The following is a 26,924-nucleotide window of genomic DNA, read 5'->3' as shown; positions in this document are numbered from 1 at the left end:
GGTGAATTATACAGTGATCTCCCAAATTTGGTCCATGTAGTAAATAAATTCAAATGTTTTACTTAGGTACTTAAATTACTATTTTAAAATGTTTAAGAAGTTTGTTGCTCCAGCTACTACGAGAATGAAGACCATTCTTAGCAATCAGACAGTCGACATCCCAGAAAATGTCAATATCACCCTAGAGGGGCACACAGTCATTGTGAGGGGCCTCAGGGGAACTCTGCAGAGGGACTTCAATCACATCAATGTAGATCTGAGTATTCTTGGAAAGAAAAAGAAGAGGCTCTGGGTTGACAAAGGTGGGGTAACAGAAAACTGGCCACTGTGAGAACCATCTGCAGTCAGGTTCAGAATATGATCAAGGGTATTAAACTGGGCTTCCGCTACAGGATGAGATCTGTGTATGCTCACTTCCCCATCAACATCGTTATCCAGGAGAATGGGTTTTTTGTTGAAATCTGAAACTTCCTGGGTGAAAAATACATCCGAAGGGTTCGGATGAGGACAGGCGTGGCTTGTTCTGTCTCTCAAGCCCAGAAGAATAAATTAATCCTTGAAGGAAATGATATTGAACTTGTTTCAAATTCAGCGGCTCTGATTCAGCAAGCCACACAGTTAAAACAAGGATATCAGAAAGTTTTTGGATGGTATCTATGGGTCTGAAAGGGCAACTGTGAAGTAGGCTGATGAACAAGACCTAAGTTACCCTGCTCCAGAAACAAGATCCGGAATTATAAATTCGATTTGGGGATTCTTTGGGAATAAACGACTTATATTGGAAAAAAAAAGTTTGCGAAGGTTTAACAGGAATCTATTCTAGAAAAATTTACTGTGTGCACCAAGTGATTAATTAGAAGAATGAAACTAACATTTAAACTTTTAAATTAAATCAATACTTGAGGCTATTTTCATTTTAAGAGCACACTGGACTCAAATATGGTAAACAAAAATATGAATAATGAGGGCTGGAGAGATGGCTCAGAGGTTAAGAGCACTCACTGGCTGTTCTTCCAAAGGTCCTGAGTTCAATTCCCAGCAACCACATGGTGGCTCATAATCATCTATAACACGATCTGGTGCCCTCTTCTGGCATGCAGGTGTACATGCAGGCAGAATACTGTATGAATAATAAATAAATAAATAGATCTTCAAATATATATTATCCATAGTAATGGCCAATCTAAAATTTGGATACTATTTGAGTTTATGTACAAAAATTAAACACTAATGTCTGAAAAACTGTTCACTTGATATACCAGAAAAATAGCAATTTTGCCTTAAAAAAAAGAAAAGAAAGCTAAGGTATTCTCATATTAGTTGAGATTGAGGGACAAATTACTCAGGTAATAACTGCATCATATTAAAAAAAAAAGTGTGCTATGCGGATGCCCTGTAGGCAGTAAAGCATGGTGTTGTGGTACAAACCTTTAATTCAGCACTAGGGAGTCAAAGGCAAGCTAGTCTCTGGGAGTTCCAGACCAGCCTGGTCTATACAGTAAGATCTCTTTAAAAACAAAACAAAACAAACAAACAAAAAACACCAAACAAGAAAAAAGAAAATCTGTACTGTTAATGTAAATGTGAAAATATCTGCCCAGAAACAGTTCAGATACTGAGCCAAGCATCAGAGACAGACCTCTGTAAACTGAAAATACAGCATTCTTTTAATAAAGTATTAAACCTATACTTAGGCATTTCTTGATTAAGAGGTAGTTTCTACAATCCACCAGAACTTTCTCCATAATCTCCTTAATGGTTCAGGCCTAATCTGAGTGAGAATGAAACAAACAGATGTAATGAAAATACACCAGCCTTTGAGAACTGGTAGTCTAATGGCTCAAAATACAACCCTGAAACTTTTACTTCTAATCAAGACAGGGTAATAAGGCCTAAATGTTATGCTACAGGAAACAAATATACCAGATACCAATCATGGTAGGAGAGTTACCCAGGAAGAAAGAGAAACAGACACGGTGGCTTCTACAGTTATCTATGTTTACTTCCTGGGCAGTATTTACAAAAACACTGGGCAATGCCAGTTAAAGAGGAGTAAGCTCCTGAGCTTTGGAGACAAGAGTACTGACACTGTGGTGGTTAGAATTGGAGAACAGTGCAGAGAGAAGCGAACAGTACCATCTGTGGATATGAAGGTTTCCCTTAACCACTGAATGTAAAAAACAACCTGAGCCAGGGGAGGAAACACCCAAATGGCGAAGGCCACACTGTTCTGGTGAAGGGAGAACAAAATCTGTTCAACTCAGAAGGCATAGGATCAAAGTCCAACTCTAGACAAAGACTGCTCTAGTCTTACCTAGAAAAGCTAAAGAAAAGTCTCAGAAAAGTCAAACTGTTTTCCAGTAATTTCACTGTACCCCTGTAACAATGCTCAAGGTTAGCTGGAGGAATCTCAAACATTCATCATCATCAACAACAACAACAAAAAAGCCTCAGTTTCTAGCACCAATAGAAAAATCACCATGCATGTAAACAAGCAGGAACAAGAGAAAAATTAATCCAAATGTAAACAGACATTAAAAGCTATGTTGAGATAGAAATGACAGCCCAAGCACCAAAACTGAATTTTTAGAATCTTGAATTTACATCAAGATCCAGAAAATGGGGGCCAGAGAGATGGCTCAGAAGCTAAGAACACTGGCTATTCTTCCAAAGGTCCTGAGTTCAATTCCCAGCAACCACATGGTGGCTCACAACCATCTATAATGAGATCTGGTGCCCTCTTCTGGCATGTAGGCATACATGCAGGCAGAATACTACATATATAATAAATAAATAAACAAATAAATTTTTTTTAAAAAGTATTCAGAAAATGGGGGAGGGGAGGTAGACAGATGGACAAGATGAGATTAACAGCAAATTAAGACACTGAAGAAAATTATTTGTATTTGAAGGCAGGGCAAGAAAATCTGAAACAAAATAAGGAAACACAATGAAAAAACATGGCACTTGGAGCTGGAGAGATGGCTCAAGGGTTAAGAGCACTGGTTGTTCTTCCAAAGGTCCTGAGTTCAATTCCCAGCAACCATATGGTAGCTTGTAGCCATCTATAATGAGATCTGGTACCTTCTTCTGGCCTGCAGACACATGCAGGCAGAATACTGTAAAAATAATAAATAAATAAATCTTTTAAAAAAAAAAAAATGGCACTTCACACTAATGTCTGGTACAACTTTTTACAATGAGACGTAACTGGAGACACCAAATAGGAATGTAGGAAACAAACAAAAAAAAAAAAAAAAATAAAGAAATAACAGAAGGATACAAGTGAATAGCCATAATAGCCATATACAGAAGAATAAAGATGAGGTGTGGCCAAGTTGGCTTACCGGTTAAGTACACTGGCTGCTCTTCCAGAGGACCAGGGTTAAATTCTCAGCACCAATAAGGCAGCTCAGAACCATCAAAAGGTCCAGTCCCAGAAAAGCTGATGCCCTTTTCTGGCCTCCTTGGGCACAGGCAGGCATGTGGTACACAGACACACACACAGGTACAATATCAACATAAAAATTTTAAAAAGTTAAAAAAAAAAAGCTGGACCCTTATTTCACACCATATACGAAACTCAAAAGCACAAGAAAAAAAAAACTGAATTGCACTTCATTAAAATTAAAATCTTTTGAGTAGGGAAGGCAGCGGCAGTGCATGCCTTTAATCTTAGAGTTCAGGGGGGCAAGAGGCAGGTGGATCTCTATGAGTTTGAGGCCAGCCTGCTCCAAAGAGCAAGTTTCAGGACAGCTACCAAAAACCACCACCACCACAACAAAACAAAAACAAACAAACAAACACAAACTGGAAATGATGTAGATAGCCATGACTTGATGACTGGATAAATAAAATGTCGTATATTCACTATCATAGAATATGCAAAACAAATATGTGCTAGAACGAGGACCAACCTTAAAAATACTCATTAGAGAAAGAGCTGGTGATAAAAGATCACATATCATACGAATGCTCTTACAGGAAATGTCCAGAACAGTAAAAACCCACCAAGAGGGATGAGCAATAGTTGTTGGAAGGGATGTTGAAGGAAACAAACAAACAAACAAACAAACAACAACAAAAGAATGCTGGTAAGTACCAAGTTCCTTTCAGGAAATAATGAAAATGTTCTCAAACTGAGGTGGAGACTACAGAAACCTATAACTACACAAGGTTGATGAACTATAAGATGCATGAATTGTATTTCAGTTGTCATAAGAAAAAGAAAAAGGGAGAGAAAAATGTTCCTTATGCAAAGAAAATTATAAGCCTAGTGTGATGGTTAATTGTGATAGAATTCAAAATCACCATGGAAACAAGTCTGTGGAATTGTCTGTAAAGGATTATCTAGATTAGGTTAGCTGAGGTGAGAAGGGGGTGGTACTATTCTATGTCTGAAGTCTCCGACTGGATAAAAAGCAACAATGGGGCTAAACACCAGCATTCATAGCCCCCAGCTTCTGGCCTGTGAAAGCACTGTAACCATCTGTCTCCTGCTCCTGACATATATGCTCCCTATCAATCATGATAGACTGTACTTCCTGAAGCTGAGGGCCAAAAGAAACCCTTCATTCCTTTAGGTTGTCTTTGCCAGGTATTTTAATACAGCAATCCCACAAACACAAAGAGATCAGTAACTCCAAACAGATACTAGCAGAAAGGAGAAGTTAAAAAGAAGAAAAGGGGAACTGGAGAAAGAAAAGGAATTAAAAAATGTCTTCATGAAGCCCATCACAATAAATATACACCACTGATAATAAATGATAATTATCAAGATTTCTTTAACCAGACAAATAATTACTTTTAACAACAGAAAGAAAATTCCATAAAAAAAAAAAAAAAGAAAGAAAGAAAAAGCAAACTGTATGAAACATACAGTAACCAAATGGCTTAAAATAAATAGGAGAAAAATATAAAAGGCAGCCTTCTGGGGAAAAATTATATTTCTTACAGAACAAAATAACATGTCAGTAAATGTCTAGTTGTAAACAATGAATAGAACAGTCTTTAATGCACTAGCAGAAAAAGACCTATAACCCAATAACAAACAAATTTTTCAAGTGAAGGCCATTTTTTTTTGGTAGAGAAAAAAACTGAAAGAATTTGCTGACAGTAGTTCTACAAATTCTTTAGGCAGTATAGAAATGGTATTACTAGATGAAAATTTATCAGAAATAAAAACTATGCATCTCTACTTCTGTAATTTTCAGATTTGGAATTATTGGCACATAGATATTACCAGCCAAATTCCTAATCTGATAGTCTGAAATGTTCCAAAACTCTGAATTTTAAAACATGGACACTAAGTTTTAGATCTCAAGTCCTTCGGATTACAAATGCTCAAATCTGTAGAAAATCAATGGGTAAATTCAACAAATACAAACTTTCTAAAAATGTTATATTTTTCTATAAAAAGCTGACTAATCCACGTGTGGTGGGTGGCACACGCCAACAATCCCGTCATTTGAAAGATGAAGGCAGAAGGGTTGGGGGTTCACCATCATCCTCAATTGTATTAAGTTTTAGGCCAGCATGAGCTACATGTGACATTACCTCAAAACAAACAAACATGGACTGTTTTAAAGCAAAATTATAGAAACTATGAGATTCAGGGCAAATACATGTACCATGACAAAAGTGTGAAGATGAGAAAGTGTAGTATGAGATTCTAACACAATATAGAAAGTGGCATAAGTCAATGTACACTAAAACACGTCAAACATCCACACATCCATTTATTTCAAAAAGAGGTAGGAAATACAAAACAGAATGGGTAATTAAAAACCAGCAAGTGGCCAGGCAGCAGTGATGTAGGCCTTTAATCCCAGCACTGGGGAGGCAGAGGGAAGTGGATCTCTTTTGAGTTTGAGGCCAGCCTGGTCTACAGAGTGAGCTCCAGAATATCAAGTCCACATAAAGAAATTCTGTCTCAAAAAAAAAAAAAAAGATGGTGGGTTCAAAATCTAACCAGTCAAATTAAAATGTCTAAATAGCAAATAACATAAACAAATTGCCAGTTCCCATTTTTAAAAAGATCAACTTACAGGCCATCTGCAAGAAATGTATTTCAACTATAAATACATAGGAAATAAGGAAACAAAAATAATGTTAATACCACTGAAAAGAGAGCTGGCAGTAGCTGTGTTGATACCAGAAAAGAAATTCTGTGGGTAATGAACAAATCCTGTCTTTATAAAGAAGTCAACTTACCAGGAGCACAGACTCCTAAGTATTTATGTAGCTTCTAAGAAAGCATGAAATCACTTTGGCAAAACCTGACTGTAATGAGAAAGAGAAATTCAATCAAGAGATTTCAGAACCCTCTTTTCAATTGTCAAGACAAAAAGGATATAGACCATGCCAACAACTCTACCAACAAACAAATCTCATTGTTTTTAAACATCCTTTTGATTCTTTGTGAATTTCACATCATGAACTCCCTCAATGGTTTTAATGAACCACACAATAGCATCAAAAGACAACTTATATCAAGTGAAGATGGAATGTTTACTAGAAAGCTATCATAAACTCAAAAGAAATTAAAATAAAGAATGTTTTCTGTCAAAATCATGTTGGGATTAAGTTTAGAAATTAGTAAGGACACCTAGAAAATGCTAGAAACTATTTCACCGGTCAGAAGCAATTAAAAGACTACCTGGAAACTATTCTATATTAAAAGGAAAATTATGTAAGTTTCAATCAATGAAGAAATAAATTTGGCTTCTCTATTAATAATATGCTATTGAAAAGAAGAAATTTAATCCAAAACTAAAATGTAAGAGAACAGAGGTGAAGGCAGATTAAACCAATGAACCAACAGTTGTTACTTTTGAGAAGTAGGAAATTTGATTGATAGATAGTTAGATGGACAGATATATATAGATATAAAATAAACTAGCCAGAAACAAATATGAGTCCGAGTCTAACACCGGCTACAGTTGAGACCTTACCTTTGAAAAAAAATTACAGTTGAGACCTTATCTTAAAAAAAAAAAAAAAAAATACACATTCTGTTGGGGTAAAGCCCACAAGGATATGGGTTCAATCTTAAGTACGATGGGGGGTGTGGGGGGAGGGAGAAAAAGAAAAAAAGAAATGGGTCAGAAATGCAATCTCAGAAGTTTACAATGGTTTTATCAATGATTTCCAAAACTAGAAAGCCCTTTAGCGGCCCAAGTTGATGATTAAGTGTTCCACCCAGGCACTGGAATGCTAACAGTGAGTACTTAGACAGCACTGAGTAAGTAAAAAGAGCTATACACCGTTCACGTCATACACAGTTCATCCTCTATCCTATGAGTTTTATACCCATAGATTCCAACACAGACTGAAAAATCTGGAAACAAAAATTTATAACTATATATATATATAAATCAATATACAAAAATGTAAACTCATTATTTTAATACTTAAAAAGTCTCATACTGTCTAACAGATGCAAATATATATATTCTGACCTTTCTTGTGTCCCTTTTCCCCAAACACTTTAATAACTGTTTATACAACAGGAAGTTATGTAAGTAACATAGTATTTTTATATAAAGTAGTATTTTCAAATTTTGGTATCTGTGGGAAGACCTGGAACCATAGCCCATTCTGAACAAAGGGCAACTGTATTTGATATATACATGCAAAGATAAAACTATAGTAATAAAAGAAAAATCTGTTGCTGCCAGAGACTGCAGGTAAATGTCACTGGTAAGTACTACCAAATAATGCCAATTATACTTACACTCACTCAGAAAACATAAGACAACAAGATACTCTCCAAACCATTCTGAAGTCAACAACATCCTCATACAACCAAGACAAAAGCAGCACAAGAGAGGCATAAGAAAGAAATTTTAACCTTTAATTTTATTTCTTGAGACAGTTTCATGTATCCTAGGATGCCTTTTACCATTCACTATGTAGCCAAAGGTGACCTCAAACTTCAGATCCTCCCAACTCTATTCCAATAAATGCTGGGATTATAGACATGTGCCATTATGCCTGGTGTAGTGGTTTAAATGAGAATGGACCCACAGGCTCATATATTTGGAATGTCTGGTCTCTGTCTCCCCTTCCTCCCCAGTTCCTCCTCTATTGAACCCAGGGCCTCAGGGTCTCATGTTAGACAAATACTCTACCAACTTCACTATAGTGCAGCCTCATTAAATTCATTTAATGACTTGTTGATTTGATTTCCTAAAAATTTGCTAAGGATTTTTTTATTTATGAGCTAGAACTATAGAGTCTATCTCAAAAAAGAATAAACAAGTACTTTGATCTAGAAATTAAAGGCTTATTGGATATGACAAAAATCAATGTAAACTCATTATTTTAATAGACTTAAAACATCTCATACTATCTAAAAGATGGAAATTTGAACAGCATTTTGACAAAAAAAAAAAAAAAATCCACTGCTGAGTCTTTAAAAATTCAGTAAATTAAGAACTTCACCTTAAAAAAGAACCTATAAAAAATCTTAGTGGTAAAGGGATGTGAGAATCCTCCAAAAATCAAAAACACAAAGCAAGAGTGCCTCCTCTTAGTACTCTCACTTAACACAGTGGAGTCTTAAGCCAGGATACTGGGACGGGGGAATAAATATTTTGGAAGGCAGAAATAAAAGATAGGTGAAGTCTACAGAAACCATAAAACTGATTACACTATAGAAACAGCCAAGCAGTGGTAGTGCACATCTTTAATCCCACCAATTGGGAGGCAGAGGCAGAAGGATCTCTGAGTTCGAGGCCAGCCTGGTCTAGAGTCCAGCCTCTGCCTTGGACCCTGCAGACTGCCATATATGAACTTTTTAAGGAAGCAGTGATGGTTGCCAAGAAAGATGTCCATATGACTAAACACCCCAAGCTGGCAGACAATGAATGGCCTAACACTCACGTAATGAAGTTCATGTAGTCTCTCAAGTCTCAAGGCTACATGAACGAGCAAACTGCCTGGAGACATTTCTATTGATACCTTACAAATGAGGGCATCAGTATCTCTGAGATTACCTTCACATGTCTCTGGAGACTGTGCCTGCCACCCTGAGCCACAGCCATCCTGAGACTAGCAAGCTTCAGCTCAAAGGTCCAGAGGGTAAGTGACTTGTAAGATTCATAAGAGGGGAGGTGGACAGAGACACCTACAGAAGGAGTGTTGTGTCCCCTGGGGCTGACAAGAAAGCTGAGGCTGGGGTTGGCTCAGTAAGTGAATTCCAGTTTAGAGATGACTTTAGTGGTGGATATGGTCAGACACCTCTTGAAGTTGGAAATTGTGTTGTGTTGAATAAACTGAAAAAAAAAGTGAAAAAAATCTTTTCAAAATACAATGGTAAGTGAAAAATAGTAAAGAAATATAGATAGATAGATGATATAACATCATTTTGAATCAAAGAGGCATAAAATAATTTATTTGCCTATGTGTTTGCTACTGAGTGAAGGAAAATCAGTTTTCTTCAATGAAGTAACACTTGGTCCACACTCCAGGACAAACCTCACATTCAGGAGTAATTGGCCAATACAAATTGGACTCCATGTGTTTTTTTTTTGTTTTGTTTTGTTTTGTTTTTTAAGAAAAAGAAAGAGAGCATGAGTTGGAAGTTGGAGGAGGTAAAAAGGTAAGGATGTAGAAGAGAACCTGGGAGGAGTTGGGGTGGGGAGTGAGTATGATTTAAATGTATTATATAAAATAAAAAACTAAGTAAATAAAAATAAATTAAAAGGCACCTGATTGTTTGACATTGTTGGATAACTGTTGCACTAAAGAACAAAAAAAGCAAAGATGTGACAGACAACCTGGAGAGCAAGGAAAAACTGGAAGCACAGAAAGGGATGAAAGGGGGTTACTTTCCTAGAGTATCTGGTCCAGAATCACAAGCAGCAGCTAAGAAGCTGAAAGCAGATGCTGAGGCCAAAGAGAAGCCAAGCCGTCTTAAACATATTCAAGATAAAAGAGGAACTCTGAAACCCTGAGGAAGAAGATCCTGTTAAACCAGCAGGATTCCAGCTGGGAGCTATAAATGGAAGAAGGATGATCTAAGACAGAGATACTCACAACTGGTGAAATCTGGCTCAAGTCAGATCAATCCCTGATAAGGCCACCTCCCTTCCATAATTAGCTGAAAAATAAACAAGTGAATTTACTCCTAAGGAAAAGAAGGCCATGAAATCACCATTTCCCACAATGAATAAAAAAATATTAAAGGCCTGAAAACCACAAGAAAAAGAGAAATAGAACAAAACCTCGGAGGAAGGAAGGAAAGAAGGAAGAAAGGAAAGGGAGGAAGGAAGGAACGGAAGGGAGGGGAGGGAAGGGAGGGAAGGAAGAAAGGAAGGAAAAATAGTGTTGTAAATTGTAAACCCACAGATACAAGAAGCTTGACAAAAGCTAATCATCAAAGAAAGTGGCGGGGTGGAGGAGGGTGAAGAGGAACATCCTATACAAAGACATCATAATCAAGGTGCTTAAAATAACACAAAAACTCTTAAAAATTGCCTCAGAAAATGGACATATGTAACAGAATCAATGACAGGAATGACTGTAGACTTAAGAGAAACAATAGAAGCAATAGAAGGAACATTTTACTGAAGGATGCAAACCATTAACTGAGAATTCTTCCTTCAGGAAAATTATCCCTCAAAATAGCATAACATAATGACAGAGTCTGAAAGGAAAGAAACTTATTACTAAACTTTCAGAAGGACAATTGCAACAGAAATTTGCATTTATAAAGAATGAGCCACATTGGAATGAATCCCAGGTGGATAAAAACAACTTATAATTTGATATTTAATGAAACAGTATCAACAGACAGTGAAACTTAACCAGAACATGTGAATCATGTTTAAAAAAACATAAAGGAAGACTTCACCATCAGCCATTCTGTTTGATATACCAACAATGAATAAGTGGAATTCAAAATAAAAACACTACCATTTACATTTGCACTAAGAAAAGGAGAGATACAAAATGAGGAAAAGTATGAAATTCCATATAAAGAAACCAAGTAAGAATGAATAAGTAAAAATACAGCCCATGCTCATGGCTAGGAAGACTACAGTGCCAAAACGTCAGTTCCTCCCAACCTAATATACAGATTCGATGTGATACCAAACAAAATCCACTTAAATTTACAAATGCCTGTCCTCAGCTGTCAAGAGAATGAGAAGACAAGCCATAAACTGGAAGAGGCACATCTGGGGGATGTAGTTCTATAGAAGAATACACCTCACATGCATGAGGCCCTGAACTTAATCTCCAAAGTGAAAACACAAGAGTGAGAGAGACATCTGACTAAAGACTTGTTAGTTCTTGTCTTGTTGCTGACAAAGCAATTTAAGGGAATAATAGGTTTGTTCTGGCTTCCTGTTCTAGGGTAGTGGTTCCCAACCTTTCTATTGCTGCGACTCTTCAACACAATTCCTAAAGTTGTGGTGAGCCCCAACCATAAAATTATTTTTGTTGCTATCTCATAACTGTAATTTTTCTACTGTTATGAATCATAATGTAAATATTTTTGGCGATAGAGGTTTGCCAAAGTTTGAGTAACAACCCACAGGTTGAGAACCACTGTTCTAGAGACCATTCCAGCACAGAAGGAAAGACATAGCAGCAGGCAGAAAAGCAAGAAGCCAGCACAACATCAACATTCAGGAAAACAGAATGAACACAAAATAGAACCAGGCCTCAAGGCCCTTCCCTAGTGACCCATTTCCTCCAGCAAGACTCCACCTCCTAAAACCTATAGAACTCTTATATCACCAGCTAGAGATCAAGTATTTAAGCACAGAACCTAAAGGGAGACATTTCATATTTAAACGTTATTTATAATACATAGCGATCTCTTAAAAGTTCAACAACAAAAGGAAAGAACCTATTAAAAACAGCCAGCAAGAGCTGAACAGATACCATACACTATATCCTACATCAATGACAAGCATATACTCAACCCTGCGTGTCATTAAGAAACTGCAAAATGCCAAAATGCCAGCCAGTGGTCGCACTGCCTTTCATCCTAGCACTCAGGAGGCAGAAGCAGGCATATCTCTGTGAGCTTGAGACCAACCTGGTCTACATCGTATGTACCAGAACAGCCAGGGCTGCACAGAGAAACCTGGTCTCAACAAAACAAAAAACAAAAACCCTTCAAATCTAAAAGGAGATAAACATACACTATTGCAATGGCAAAATTCAAAGCTCTGAGAACACCAAATCCTAAGGAGGCTGCAAAACAGGAATTCTTGTTTACACTGGTGAAAACAGTGCATAGCACTCTAGAAAATACTTTAGCAGTTTTTGATAAAAGCCAAGCATATTCTTAGCATACGAGCAATAATCACGCTTCCATGGTCCTTAGCAAAGCCTACAGGCAGATGTCTGGAGAGGCAATATGCAAAAATGCCAAAACCTTGATGCTATTCAGGACACCAGTAAGCAAGAGACGATGGTACTTCCAGACAACGTAGCATTATTTTGGGGCTAAACAGAATGAACTATTGAGCCTGAAAAGGCACAGGAGTCTCTAAAGTACATGGTTCAGTAAAATAGGTAATCTGAAGAGGATTTTGTATGAGTCCAATTATTCCACGTTCCCAAAAAGGCAAAAGTTTAAGAACAGTAGAAACATCACAGTTACTAGACATGAAAAAATGAAACAGAATTTATGGGGCAGAGAAACTATTCTGTATGATACTGTAATGGTGGATCCATGCCTCTCTATCAGTGGTTCTTCAACCTTCTGTGACCCTTTAAAACAGTTCTTCATATTGTGGTGACCCCAATTATTTATTGATACTTCATAACTTTAGTTTCACTACTGTTATGAATTGTAATGTAAATATCTGATATGCAAGATATCTGATATGTGACCCCAAAGAGATCACAACCCACATGTTGAGAAATGCTTCTCTATACAATTATGCAGAACATCAGAGGGAACCCTAATACAAATTACAGACCTTTGAATGATGATGTGTCAACTCCTTATCGTTGTAATAAATGTATCACTGATGTCAGATGTTAACAATGGGAAAAGCCTGCTGCAGAAAGGGGTATAAGAACTTCAGACTGTTTATTCAATATTTCTGGGAAAGCCAAACTGTTTTCAGTATAAGACCAAGCCTCAATAAATAAAGTGGTGTAGGGCTGGAGAGCTGGCTCAGTGGTTAAGAACACTCACTGCTTTTCCAAAGGTCCGGAGTTCAATTCCCAACACCCACATGGCAGCTCACAGCTGTCTGATGCTGTCTTCTGGTGTTCAGCGGTACATGCAGACAAAAGTACCCATATATATCTAAATATATAAATAAATAAATCTTTTAAAAATCAGGTGGAGATCAATTGAAGCAGACATCTAGTGTCAAACCCTGGAATGCACATACACAAAGAGATAGTTTTTCTTTACTATACCAACTATACATCAGTGTGGTGGTTTGAATAAGAATGATCCCTCCCCCTCTCTCTCACACACACACAACTCATATTTGAATGTTTAGGCAGTGGCATTAGGAAATACAGCCTTGTTGGAGCAAGTTTATATTAATAAATATAATTTAAAAGTACAAGAAATGGAGATATAGTCTGATGAGTTCTGGAAACAAAATTGGGGTGCTCTGGTTTTCAAGGACCCAAGCCAGGCCAAGTGTCTCTCTTTCTGCTGCCTGCCAACCTGGACACAGAACTCTTCAGCTACCTCTCTAGGATCATGCCTACCTGGGTGCTACCATGCTTCTTGCCATGATGATAATGGACTAAGTCTTTGAATTGTAAGCTAGCCCCAATTAAATGTTTTCCTTTAAAAGGGTTGCCATGGGCATGATGTCTCTTCACAGCAATAAAAACCCTAAGACAATCAGGAAATAAAAGTAAATGAAGGGAGGAGAAGTGGGATTGGGAGAGAACAAGGGAGGGGGCTACAGCTGGGATACAAAGTGAATAAACTCTAATAAAAAAATTTTTAAATAAAAAAGTGATAAAAAAACAAAAGGTAAATGAAAGATGTCTCTTTTTAAAAACATATCTCAGCTAATGAAAAATTATAGAAAAGTATCTATATGACAATCCTCAAAGAATTAATGCCTTTGACCAATAAACAGCAATAGGAAAAAGCTTTCATGTCTTATATTGCTCCTAAAAAAAAGGCACTGTACCATCTGCACAATACCACCTATGAGACAGATATATATCTTAAATCCTGTCCAAGAGCTTAAACCTCAAGTCTGATCTAAACTCTAGACCCAGACATCCATTTGTAAAATATAAGATGAAGAACATACTGAGCCACATTTTGAGTATGCAATCTGAAAAATACAGACTGGGAAAACAAAGTGCTGGACTGTCAACACATAAACTGCAAGGAAAGAAAATTTGGAGGGGGAACCTGTAATAAAGACAGATACCAGATGAGGAGGGTGGAGAAGCTACTGTACAATGCTTAAATAAACACTAAAAACTACAAGGAAGAACTGTAGATACAGCCTGATAAGAATACTGGAAACCAAACGGGGATCCTCTGATAAAGCAGCATGTTCTCTTAAACATGGAGCCATCTCTTCAGCTTCCTATAGAACTTTTAAATATACTGTCTTTAAGAAACTTATGCTAGCTGGGCAAGGCGGTGCAGATCTTTAATCCCAGCACTCAGGAGGCAGGGGCAGGCAGATCTCTGAGTTCCAGGACAGCCCTGGACAGAACACAGAGAAATCCTGTCTCAAAAAGGCCAAAAAGAAAAAAAGAATGAAAGAAGCTTATGCTAAATCCTCTCTATGAAAGCACTGTCTCAGCATTAAAAGACTTCAACTAGATTGTTTCAACACAGAAGCTTATTTATTACAGACTAACAAAGTGATCTTATTAGCAAAAGCTTATAATCCACAGTCCCTCTCCTTATTAAGGGTGTATAAGAAAGAGGAAGAGCATGCACAAGTACAAGTAAGTATCAGGCAATCAATGGGATTTAAATTCTGACTCAAACCATTTCTTTTCTTTGGCCCTTCCTCCTTCAAAGAGAAATTAACATTTTTAAAATATAACTGTTGCTTTTATATATTCATTAGTATCAGAAAACCTAACTTTCCAACACATTTTTAGTCTCTGTAACATAAAATTCATGCTAACATGTCTTACCACTTATTTCAAGCTCTGCCCAATGTGATTTCTTTCCATTTGCTGCTTCCTCAGAGGACATAATTGTGTACATCCTCCGAGGGTCAGGGGGCTCGTATTTTTCTTTGGGCATGCCTGTTAAATGAAGAAAAGAGACCAATCAATACATACTTGTAGAGGAATTTTAATCCAACAACCTGGTTGCTCTGGCAAGGGCTCACATCCAAAGACCTTATAGGTCTGTGTGATCAGGCTGGAATGCAAAACACAGCACACACCTTTAACTCCTCTGGCTGGAATAGAGACCAGCCGTTAGCACACACCTTTAATCCCAAAAAATGACATCTAATTGAGGGACAAAGTGATGAATCAGAGAAAGATTTGCCAGAATGAGCCAGAGATAGGATACGCCCAACTCTAGGGGGGGAGAGAGAGACTACTTATGAGCAGGCAGAGAGAGAGAGAAAGCAAGCAAGTTCATGGAGACAATACAGTAGAGTTGGGGAGGACAGTACAATTCGGTGCAGTTTAGTTGAGTACAGATGAGTTCGTGTAGTTCAGAGGCAGTTTTTCCAACAGAGCAAATCAGTGAAGCAGAGAGAAGCCAGATTGAGTAAGTCATCTTGGGAAGGAGTTTTGAGGCAGAATAGCTGAGTTGAACCAGTCAGACAGAGTTAAGAGCGAGCTAGGGATGAACTTATTCAGAAGTCAGTCTCATAGGCTGTAACATTCTAGGCCTAGGGATATTTAGAACACAGAGAAATAAATGCTCTGGTATTCGAAAAGCTTGGGTATGAGGAAATAAAAACACATTTACACATACTGAATAATCAAATACCATTTTCTACTTTTTTTTTCCCCCTGAGATAGGCTTCCCTGTGTAACCTTGGCTGTTGTGGACTCACTTTGGCCTCAAACTCACAGATCCAAATACACACACAGACACAGACACAGACACACACACACACACAAACACACATACACATCAACTTAAGGAAAAATAACTTCCTGCTACCTTTTCAGTTTAACTTATTAATCTCTCTATTACACTTAAGTTAGAAATTAAACATTATGATAAGTATGTATATACGGGAGAGTGGGCATACAATATACACAGGATTTGGTACTATTAATGTTTTAGGCACTAAGAATCTTAGAGTACACTCTGTCATCATATGGGAAACCGCTCTACTCTAGATATAAGCCACTTATACTTCTCTTTGGTGCCTCTACCAAATGGCTAGTATCGGTACTTTTGTGCCTTGGAGATACTGAGTAAAACAAGCATTTCTTGAACACTAGCCACTGTGGTGCCATCATAGTTGATCTAATATGCCAGACCAAATATTAATGGGCAGGTAGTATACACTGTATGGATAGACTAGATAAAGGCTTGATTCATTTCCTTGGTGTAGGATACCGCAAGTACTCATCATGCTACTGAAATGACTTACAATCTAAAAACTTATCACCTATTGTTTGTTTTTCAAGACAGGGTTTCTGTAGTGTAGCTCTGGCTGTCCTGAAACTAGCTAGCTCTGTAGACTAGGCTGGCCTTGAACTCAAGATGTGCCTGAGTCTGCCTCGTAAGTACTGGGATTAAATGCATGTGACACCACCACCTGGCTTTTATATATTTAATTTTCCACTTATTATTTTTGGGATAAGACTGACCAGACAACTGAAACTTGAGAGAAATAAGCTACCAACAACACAAAGTTCTTTGTAGGCTAGACAGTTGTAAATGCGTTACAAGAAACAACATGAATCTAGAGCATCTTTCAGTGTCAAAAAGCAAAATCTAATGGGGTTTTCATGTCGACACAATACAAAGAACTAGCTAAAAGGAACCCTGCTCATTGGTTACGGTGATAATTTAGTAAGAAAGAAGCACAATCATAATACACTAAAGCACAATCAATAAAATAAGTACTTCAATGAAAGACTGCTAAAACAAGAGGATTAACATGATGCTACATGTACTGCAGAAAAGCATAATGTATGTAGAAGATGAAATAACAACTGAGAGATACTACTCCAATAACCACCAAGCAAGGAACAGAGGGAATAGAGAAGAGAGTGAGCAAGCAGCACAGACCAAGCATGTCAACAAGCCACTCTGATACAAAATAATCAGAGAATTGATAACTAAAGAGAAAGGCTTAACTAGTTATCCTTTCAGGAGGGAAGGGCATTCAAAACAGTCAAATCCCAGCTAAAAGAAAGCCCCGCTTTACAAAAGAATGGCAGCTAAAAGGGCCCGACGTTCTGGCTGCCTAGAGATGGCTTAAAACTTAAGAGCCCTGTGTGGTCTTCCAGAGGACCAGGGTTCAAACTCCCAGCATCAACATGATGGCTAGCTAGAGTTAACTTCTGATCCTATGTCAGCTTTAAGGATCTAAGACATTCCCTTTACACCATTTTTGATTTGTTGGAATTGGGGGTGTAGCTCTATGATAGAGCATCTACGTAGCATGTCACAAAGCAGTGGGTTCCATCTTTTGCACTGCAAAAAATATTAAATCTCTATATCTTAGGAAACAAATTCAAACTCCACAGTTTATCATATAGAATCCCTTTTTGAAACAGGGTTTCTCTGTGTAGCCTTGGCTGTCCTGGAACTCACTCTGTAGACAAAGTTGGCCTCAAACTCAAGAAATCTGCCTACCTCTGCCTCCCAACTGCTGGGATTAAAGAATACATCACAACTAACCAGCTCCCCTATCTTTTCAACTTCTGTCCCAGGACTTGTCTATGTATTTTCAACAGAAACAGTAAACAAACTGACACCCTTTGGATATGCTCCACTTCTACCTCCAAACTATTAGTTCTGTCATTTGTACACTGAAATTCTAACCATCATTTCTAAGGTGTACCAGTAGATCAAAACCATTTTCTTTTAACATAGAACCATGAATATAATATAGTCACCAAACAAGATTAGACAAAACAATAACAGAGTTCTGCTGAATGTCCTTCAAAGAACATTCTTTTGGTTTGTCTTGTTTTAAGAGACAGGGTTTCGAGAGATCTGCCTACTTCTGCCTCCCAAGTGCTGGGATTTAAGGTATGTGCCACCACCTCCTGGCTTCCAAAGAACATCCTTAAAGATTTATTTTCATTTTATGTGTACGCAAAAATGCTCCCATGTATATATGTGTACCACATGCACGCCTGGTACCCGCAGAGCACAAAAGGAAGTGCTAGATCTCCTCAAACTGGAGTGATAAGTGAATCCTAGTCCTCTTTAAGAGCAAGTGCTCTAAACCACTGAGCCATCTCTCCAGCCCTGTGTATTTGTTTATTTGTTTTTAAGCAGATTATCACTATAAAGCTCTGGCTGGCCTGGACCAAATTATCCTTGAGCTCAGAGATCCATTTGACTCTGCCTCCCACATGCTGTGATTAAAAACGTCTACCACAATGCATAGCCTCAGATTTATTCATTTTCCAAAAACCATTCTGAAAATAGCTTCATAAGAGACTAGAATACCATATAACTTGTTTCTAATAATGCTATACCAAATGTACTACATATAACTCATCATTTCTTTTACCTTACAGCAGGAAGATAACTCAATAAAAGTCTACAAACTTCAAAACAAGAATAGAAGTGAGTCCTAGGCCATACTTTCTTTCAATGGGAGAGGTAGGAAAATGGTGACTTTTATGAGGTGAAGGAGGAGTTAACAGTGCTGGGGATGGAACCTAGGATCTGTGCAAGCACTCTACCACTGAACTACACACCCAGCCAAAAATGGTGATATTGTAAAACAGAAATAAAGGAAATTAAATTGTGTATCAAAACTTATTTTTCATTATTACAAAAAAAGTTACCAAGCAACTACTTTAAAACCATTAAAATCCTCCTACAACCCAAATTAATCTATTTTGGAAAACAATACAAATGACAGACAACTCATTCATAGGCATATTAAAAAAATTAGATGAAAATGAAGACTAATTTGCTGTACTGTTTCTCCCAAGACACACAGAACGTTTCAAAATGTCACATAAACACAAGAATTTGGCAAATACTAATTTTTTAAATGGCAATAATCTGGAATTTTGTATTAAAATTATGGCAGGAAATGGAAGGCCTATTGCAGGCCTTAAAATATTTACCTTGTTCACAGGCCACAGCTGCTAGAAGACTAGATCAGTGCCTAGCCCAATCATCTGAGGCTTCCACCGGCAGCTGATGGAAGCAGACGCAGAGACCCACACCCAAACATGAGGTAGAGCTCAGGATACCCTGAGGAAGAGGGGGAGGAAGAATTGTAGGAGCCAAAGGGGTTGAGGACACCAGAAAAACGTGGCTAACACAATCACCGAAGCAGGGCTCAGAGGTTCATAGAGGCTGAAGTAGCAAAACCATGGAGCCCACATAGGTCCACACTAGGTTCTCTGCACGCATGATGTGATTGTTTAGCGTGGGTTTTTATAGGCCTCCTAAGAGTGGGAGTCAGAGTGTCTCTGGCTCTTTGCCCTGATCTTGGAACCCTTTTCTCCTACTGGGTTGCCATGATCTGAGGGTTTATGCCTAGTCTTACTGAATTTTGTTATGCCATGTTCAGTTGCTATCCCTGGGAGGCCTGCTCTTCTCTAAAGGGAAACTGAGGAGCAGTGGATGTGGGGGTAGCTGGGAGGAACGGAAGGAAGGAAGCTGCAGTTGGGAGTGAAGAGCAAATAATTTTTTAAAAATTTACCTATTTTGACATATATGTTGTATTCTATAAATTAAGAGAATGTAAATCTAGTGTAAAGAGAATAGGTGGGCTCTCTTGGAAGACAGTTCTAACTTTAAAGCCTCAATTTAGTTATGTACTTCCACTCACTTTAAACCTAAATCACCTTGACTCTCAAAGTCATTACTGTCCTATGCAAGCTGAAAGCTTGTATCCCCAGCACTTCAGAGGCAGGAGGATCAGGAATCTAAGACCAGTCTTGGGAGGGAAAAAAAAGGCATCACATTTTTTTCTCTTCTCTCTAGGCAGGTTCCCAGCACATACTTCACACATGCGGTATGTGCACTAAACCTCACGCAGGAGCTGTCGTCAGTGGCACTTTTCATGCGCTGGTGAAAATCAAACTACACACTGACACCTCTCTGCAAAGCTTCCCATCTAGCTTAAATATTAAAGACAGATTTTGAGAATGCTATTATAGCTCATACATACATACTATGGCAGATATGTTACACCCCATGACATGTCTTAGAGCCAAGTACTTAAGTTGCATGAAAGGAATAGGGAAAGCAGTGAGGGAAACAAAATATCAAAAGGATCATACTAAAAAAAAAAAAAAAAAAAAAAAAAAAATATTCCTCTTGATCTTCAAACTTGTCTTCCCTCCTATGTTTGCCCAGTTTTTCAAGCCAAAATGAGTATGTCAAGACTCCAATTCTAACAAAATTCTCATCAATTCTGCCTTAACCCCTTCTGCTCTTATCTCAGATCTATTCTCTGTTCTACTCTTCTCCTACCTTCATCCATTCTAGATATCATCTGTGATGACTGCCCCAAACTAAACTTTGTATGACTCTTACTGCACCCAGGACAAAGTGTTAAATACCAGTTATCCCAGAGTATCTGCCAGGGATTGATTCCAGGACAACCGGCTCCAAGAACCCAAATGAATTAAAAAAAAAAAAAAAAAAAAAAAGGACCACAACATATCTTATCATGGTTTAAACCATCTCCAAATGACTTCTAATATCTAATAGAACATAAGTACCGTATGATTGCTGCAATACGTCATTTGAGGAATAAGAGGAAGAAAACAATCTGTACATGTTCAACACAGGTATAATTGTTTTTGTAATTTTCAGTCTATGGTTTGTTGAGTCTGCAGATATGGAAGGCTGGCTCTACATGAAGGAACAAAAGAAACCCAGGTTCACTGTCAGAATGAATAAGGTGTATTTGCAACCTGCCTGTTTCCTCTGAGCTCATCATATGCAGATCTCACTGCCCACTTAACCTCTCACAAGCCTCTGTGCACATATTGGTTCTGCCTGAAATGCCCCAGACACCGCATGGTCCCTTGACTTTGCTCAAATGCCAAGCTGGGTATCTAATTCCAAAAGGACAATTATCACTCCCAAACACAGAAGTTACCATCTCCTGCTCTGAGCTATTCTAAACCTTGAAAATTTGGTCTACTGTTGTATTCACTAACCTCATCTTAATTTAAACCTACCCATTACAGTAAACAATCCACGTATTTATTCATATTTTAAAATTTTTTATAAGTCTAGCATCTGGCAGTTAGTTCATACTCAGTGTTTACATGAATTCAAGGGGGAAAGCTGTAATAGTTTCTAAAACACATACAAACAAAACATAAGCTGTGGTCCATCTTATCAGGCATATGAAAAAATACCTAGGCTTCTAGTGGTGAAGGTAAAATCCAGAGAAACCAGACAAAAAGAACCAGACTAGTGTCCATGGGAATAAGAATACTGGTTCTAGGATACCTTAGGATAAGAAGCAAAAAGTCAAACCAAGCAAACACCCACAGACATAACAGCAAAATTGAGTTGTGCTGCTTGCTAACTGCCACACATTGTACTAGCACTTAGAGTATTCTTTGCACATTCACTACATTTCAGGCCTGTCAGGAGTACATGTTAAATTCCAGGCCAGCCAAGGCTACATAGGGAGATGTTGTCTCAAAAATATAAATAAACACTTTTTTTTTTTAAATCTTAAAGATACTGTAGCCCTTGATACTGCCTATTACTCTCCACATATAAAAAAAGAAAATCTAGATAATGAGAAACAGCTACTATCCAGTACCTGTATTATCTTCATTCTAGTACTCTGAAAATTGTTAGAGGGTATACTAGCTTTTCTACTCTCTATACTCTCTGTGAGAATACTCTTTATTCTCACATTAAGACCTAAATGATCTCTCTAACCCAAGTACCCTGACCCTTTCGTCCAGTCTCCCCATTTTACTACTTGCTTCCTAAGTATGTCACATGCAACATCTCTGCACTCCAAGTCTCAATGGTTCCCACTGTATACAGGAAGATGTCCTAACATTTTAAGGAAAACAGCCAAGGCTGTTTTTGACTTCTATCTCTCCTTTCATCCTACGTTGCATAACTCAAGTTGTATATGACTTGCGTGTGGAAACGCTGTTGTTTCCTCAAAAATACCCTATTCAGCCTGACAACCCTTACTGTCCTCTAACTTCAGCTCAAAGATTGCTGATTTAACTCCTTCAAAATCAGATACTTCTTCAGGACACACAAAAGGCTTGATATATTTCTAACTACCATTTAACCTGCTATGTTTATTAATCTTTTGTCTTTCTTCTGCACCACTGCAAACCTACTCTGAATTGAATACTATTTTCAAATACTATGTTCAAGTATAATTAGTTTTTCTATAGAACACTTGTTTGGAAAATTGTAAATTTGTTCCAACATGGCTGACTTAATACTGAACAATCTGAGTACATGCAAATTTCTCACTTGTTTATGTGCTATTTTATCTGTGAAAAAAAATTAGACAAAGATTAAAAAAAAATATACCCAAGGTGAATTGAGCTGTACAGAAATACAGAGGACAGGAAAAGTTCCCTCTGTGCTGTGGACCACACCCATTCAACTCTGGTGTCACAGCTTTCCAGACTCTCAGGGAGCTTGCCTTGCAATTCAGAGTAACTTACAAGCACCAGCCCTGTGGCTCTCTAGCTCAAGTAAACCAGGTGCTTTTTGAAGTAGCACAGTTATTGTAACATTTATCTACTTCTTAAACATCTAACATGAAAAAACGCTACCATTCTTAGCAAGTTTCTGTTCTTTTAATGTTCTGAGTGTTGTATCCCAATTCCACTTCCTCCCACCTCCTGTGATTTTCACACAAAACCTGTAACCAGCAGTTTTATTAAGAGTCCCATGGCTTCACAGTCTTAATATTCTAATTCCAAGAATTTAAAAGAAAACACTTGTCTCCCCCTCTAATTTTCACAAAATACTTATTACATCCTAATAACACATCGGACTATTCCTAAGCAGCCTGACTGCTTTGATTCCCAGTGAGCACAGGGTTGACTGTGACCCTCTAAGAAGCAGAGTTCACAAGCCTGAAGCCTCATGTATACCATTTTAGGTGTTTTTACCATCTTCTAAAACACGGACATTCTGATTGTACATGGCCCTGTATTTTAGAGCAATTGGGCACTCTTCAAGCACATTACAAAAGGAGTCACAGACACCATATCCAAGACAAAAAAACACACACTTAATCCACTAATTCAGTATTATTTAAAATATGACTTGAATTTTATTTGCAGTCTCTGTTCCCCACACTGATAACTGGTTATCTTTAAATCACTTTGCTCCTTGCTAAAAAACAAAACAAAACAGAAAACAAACAAACCAACAAACCAGTAGACCGTCCTTTGCTAAAGGGGAGCGAAGCTCAGCAGCACAATCCTTCAGAATCCAGGCACTCCCATTGCTCCAGTAACATCTTAACATTGCCCTCATCCCCAGACCTGATACCTCAGCAAGCTCACTGTTCCCTTTGTTGAGAATGATCCCTTTCTCCAACTTGGCAAGCTTCCACTCAGTGTTACTTTTTTAAACTGCCACCACACCCTCCTCCAGTTTAATCATGCTTCTGTTCCTTGAAGCACTCTGTACACCCATTTCTCCTATGCAAGACAGCAAGGCAGAAACTGAGTATGGTCATCTCTGAATTCTCACCATCTACCTCAGGACCATCAGTGCTATTCCTCAATGTGCAACTTACCAGAAAAATATAAATGGACAACAAAAAAAAGTAAAGCCCAAAGACTAAAATTAAGACAGCCTGAATAAGCCTCCATCTTAGATTCAAATAATCATTCTTTTCTTCTTTACTTATTCAAACACCAAACTGCTGCATTTCATTGTACTCAAATGTACATGTTATGCACATAGCTAGATAATACTTGGGTTTAGTCAGCACTCAAGTTACAAGTAGTGTTTATTAATAGCATTTCATTGTAATATGGCTACTTCCATAGCCTGAGGTAAAGGCACAATTAAGAAAAAGTGTGTATTTTGTAGAAGATAAATGGTTTCAAAAATTTAAATCAGAACTTTCTCCCCCACAACAAAAGTGTGTATATATGTATACATATATATACATACATATAATACATCCACGTGTATACAAATCTTAAGTATACATTTTTAGCTGAATATATGTGGACATTTCCAAGTGACAAAACATTTAAGCTCAAGCTTTCTAACGAGTGGACCTTGCATGGTGCAGAGGGCTGCAAATGTATTGAAGATATTGATCCCTCACCACACAAGGACCAAAGAAGAGTGCAACAGCTTACTGCTCCATATATTACCTTTCTGGGCTGCTCTGTATGCAAAACTTAAGCATGGTGCTGCACACCTTTAATCTCAGTGCTCCAGAGGCAGAGACAGGAGGTATGAGTTCAAGGACAGCTTCGTCCAGAACAGCAGGGACTATATTTTGAGACCCTGTCTTTTTTTTTTTTTTAAGTTAACATGGGTACAGTGGGATATCTAAACATTAACCAAAATACCAGCTAAAACTGCATGTATCATCGGGGTGGTTGTGCACACCTTTAATCCCAGCACTCAGTGAGGCAGAGGCAGGTGGATCTCTGGGAGTTCAGCCTGGTCTACAGAGTGAACTCTAGGACAGCCAATGCTACACAGAGACGCCCTGACTTAAAAAATTCCAAAAACAAAACCCTGCATGCAGAGTAGCAGTAATGCCTTTATTTGTATTCAGGACCAAGCAAGTTCTGTACATCAACTTGGTCTGTTCAAAAAAAAAAAAAAAAAGCCTGAAATTTCTCAACAAGGACTATTTTTCAAGAAGAAAATCTCCAGTCACACAAGGAAATGTCTTTTTGTCCACGTTAGGGAGTACCTTGTTCACCTGCTGAGAAATGCCCACACTGACCTACTTTAAATAATATCTACCCATTAAAACACCTTCCTTCTCCAAAAACCAAACCCTTAAAAATGTATGCCACACTTAACGTCTGTCTTTCACAAACACACAAAGCCTGGTGCCTACCCTCGCATCCGTAATACCCTGGGCGAGTCACTTTAGTCATTCTAGGTTTCAGTTTCCACATGGGCAGCATAAGAGAATTAGGGTAAACCACTAGTACCATGTAATTTTAATTTTAAAATGTATTCTATAAAGCATCAATTTTAAGACTGGCAGCAACTACAGAAAGCAAAATATGCCTTCACGATCTTTTGACCACCCTACAGAACTGTTATGGAATGGTGGAGAATTCTCGGAAGTGTGGAAAACACAGGGCTATTACACACCAAACTGTTTTTCATATAGTCTCTCTTTTCTCCAAAGTTAAAATCCCAAACACAGGCAGAGAAGAATTTAGACCTAGCAATAATTAGGCAATCTACCCGTAAAACGGGTTCAAGCAGACTATCTAAACACAGTAACAAGACGGCACAACGTTGTCATTTGCAGTAACAGGGAAAAAATTACAGTTGTTTATAAGCAGACTCTGAAGAACATGTCAAGGTAGAAACAGTCAAGGGGGAGGGGGAATGTAACCAAGGAAAATAATCACTGACTTTGAAACATGAAAAAGGCCAGGTCCGCACTGGTTAAACTGGAGAAAATTTCTTCGAGGAATTAGTTCTCCAGTCCTGAGTCCAATAATCTCTCCAACCGGTAATCACTTCTCTGGCCACGTAATCCGCTCCGCCCCAAACAATAAATGTCTGCGTTAAACTGACTCTGAAAACACTTGAGGGGAAAGGTGAGCGCCAAGCGCCGTCCCCGGGGTGCCAAGTTCCACGCCGCACAGCGCGCCGGCCCACAAAGCCACTTCTCCAAAGTTGCCACCGGTCCCCCAGCCCCCGGTCCGGGGGGCACCAGATCGTCTCTCGGCGCGCGTGCCCAGAGCCGGGGGTCCGAGAGGCCGGGGCTCACGCCCCCGCCCCCCCGTACCCCGCCGTCAATCAACGCTCCCCCCCACCTACCCGGGCCGGGCCCCGGGACTCCGCGCGGGGGCGCGGCCCGGGAACCGGCCAGACCGCGGCCGCCGGGCGTCAAGGAGGGGGACGGACGGACAGGGTCGCTCCGAGAGCTACCAAGTTGCGGCCGGGGGCGCGCTCACGGGGTCCCCCCCGGGGGGGGGGGGGGGACGGGGGGGGAGCGCAGGCCCTGGCGGGACGTCGCCCGGGCCCGTCGCGCTCACCTCTCGAGCTGCGCCTTCCTCCGCCGCTGCCGCCGCCTCCTCCCGGTGAGTGCAGCGGGGTCTGCCCTGTGGAACCACCATACCAGTCCCGCCCGCTGCTGCAGCGCCGCCGCCGCCGCCGCTCCTCAGCCGCCTCAGCCGCCGCTCTTTGTTTCCCCCTCCTCAGCCGCCCGCCTCGGCCGCCCGGACCCCACGAGCCGCCGCTACGCTCGGCCGCCTTCCCGGCCCCCGGCCTCGCCCTCCTCGCCGCGCCCGCCGCCGCCTTCGCCTCCGCGCCGTCGACGCCGCCGCCACCGACGCCGACGCCTCCTCTTCCGCGCCCCCCTCGTTTTCATTGAAAGCAAACAAGCATCATGGCGGCGGCCGCCGGCCCCCTCCCACCCCGGCCAGCGAGCGCCCCGCTCACCGCCGCCTCTCCAACATCCCGGCTTCCCATTGGCTGACGCGGCTGGACGCGATCATCCCGCGCCGGGCGCGGGGGTTGGGGGGGCTCGTCTCCGCCCGACGCTTTAGCCCCGTCTGCTGTCCCCCGCGTCGCCCAGCAGTGAGCCGGTCCGGCGCGCTCCGGCCCGCCCTCCCAGCCTCTCTTCCCGCTCTCTGCGCCTCTC

The 26,924-nt window shown here is 39.5% G+C and overlaps 1 protein-coding gene and 1 pseudogene across 2 annotated transcripts in view; one reads left to right on the top strand and one right to left on the bottom strand.

The window, feature by feature from the left end:
• Cnot6 (CCR4-NOT transcription complex subunit 6) overlaps positions 1–26,678 on the bottom strand; it is a 43,491-nt gene extending 16,813 nt beyond the window's left edge. For both annotated transcript variants that reach the window (XM_055597164.1, XM_055597165.1), the window contains exons 1-2: positions 26,317–26,678; positions 15,112–15,225 (exon numbers count right to left, since the gene is read on the bottom strand). In XM_055597164.1, coding sequence (XP_055453139.1) covers positions 15,112–15,223 — 112 coding nt within the window. In that variant the 5' untranslated portion in view covers positions 15,224–15,225; positions 26,317–26,678. The remainder of the gene's footprint in view (positions 1–15,111; positions 15,226–26,316) is intronic.
• LOC129669070 (60S ribosomal protein L9-like) lies at positions 75–685 on the top strand (annotated as a pseudogene).
• Positions 26,679–26,924: the final 246 nt, after the last annotated feature.

This window comes from Psammomys obesus, unplaced genomic scaffold (genome assembly GCF_907164565.1).
Source record: "Psammomys obesus unplaced genomic scaffold, mPsaObe1.curated_primary_1811, whole genome shotgun sequence".
NCBI classification, from domain to species: Eukaryota; Metazoa; Chordata; class Mammalia; order Rodentia; family Muridae; genus Psammomys; species Psammomys obesus.
Note: the sequence above shows the minus strand (reverse complement) of the source record. Positions and strands in the feature narration are given on the sequence as shown.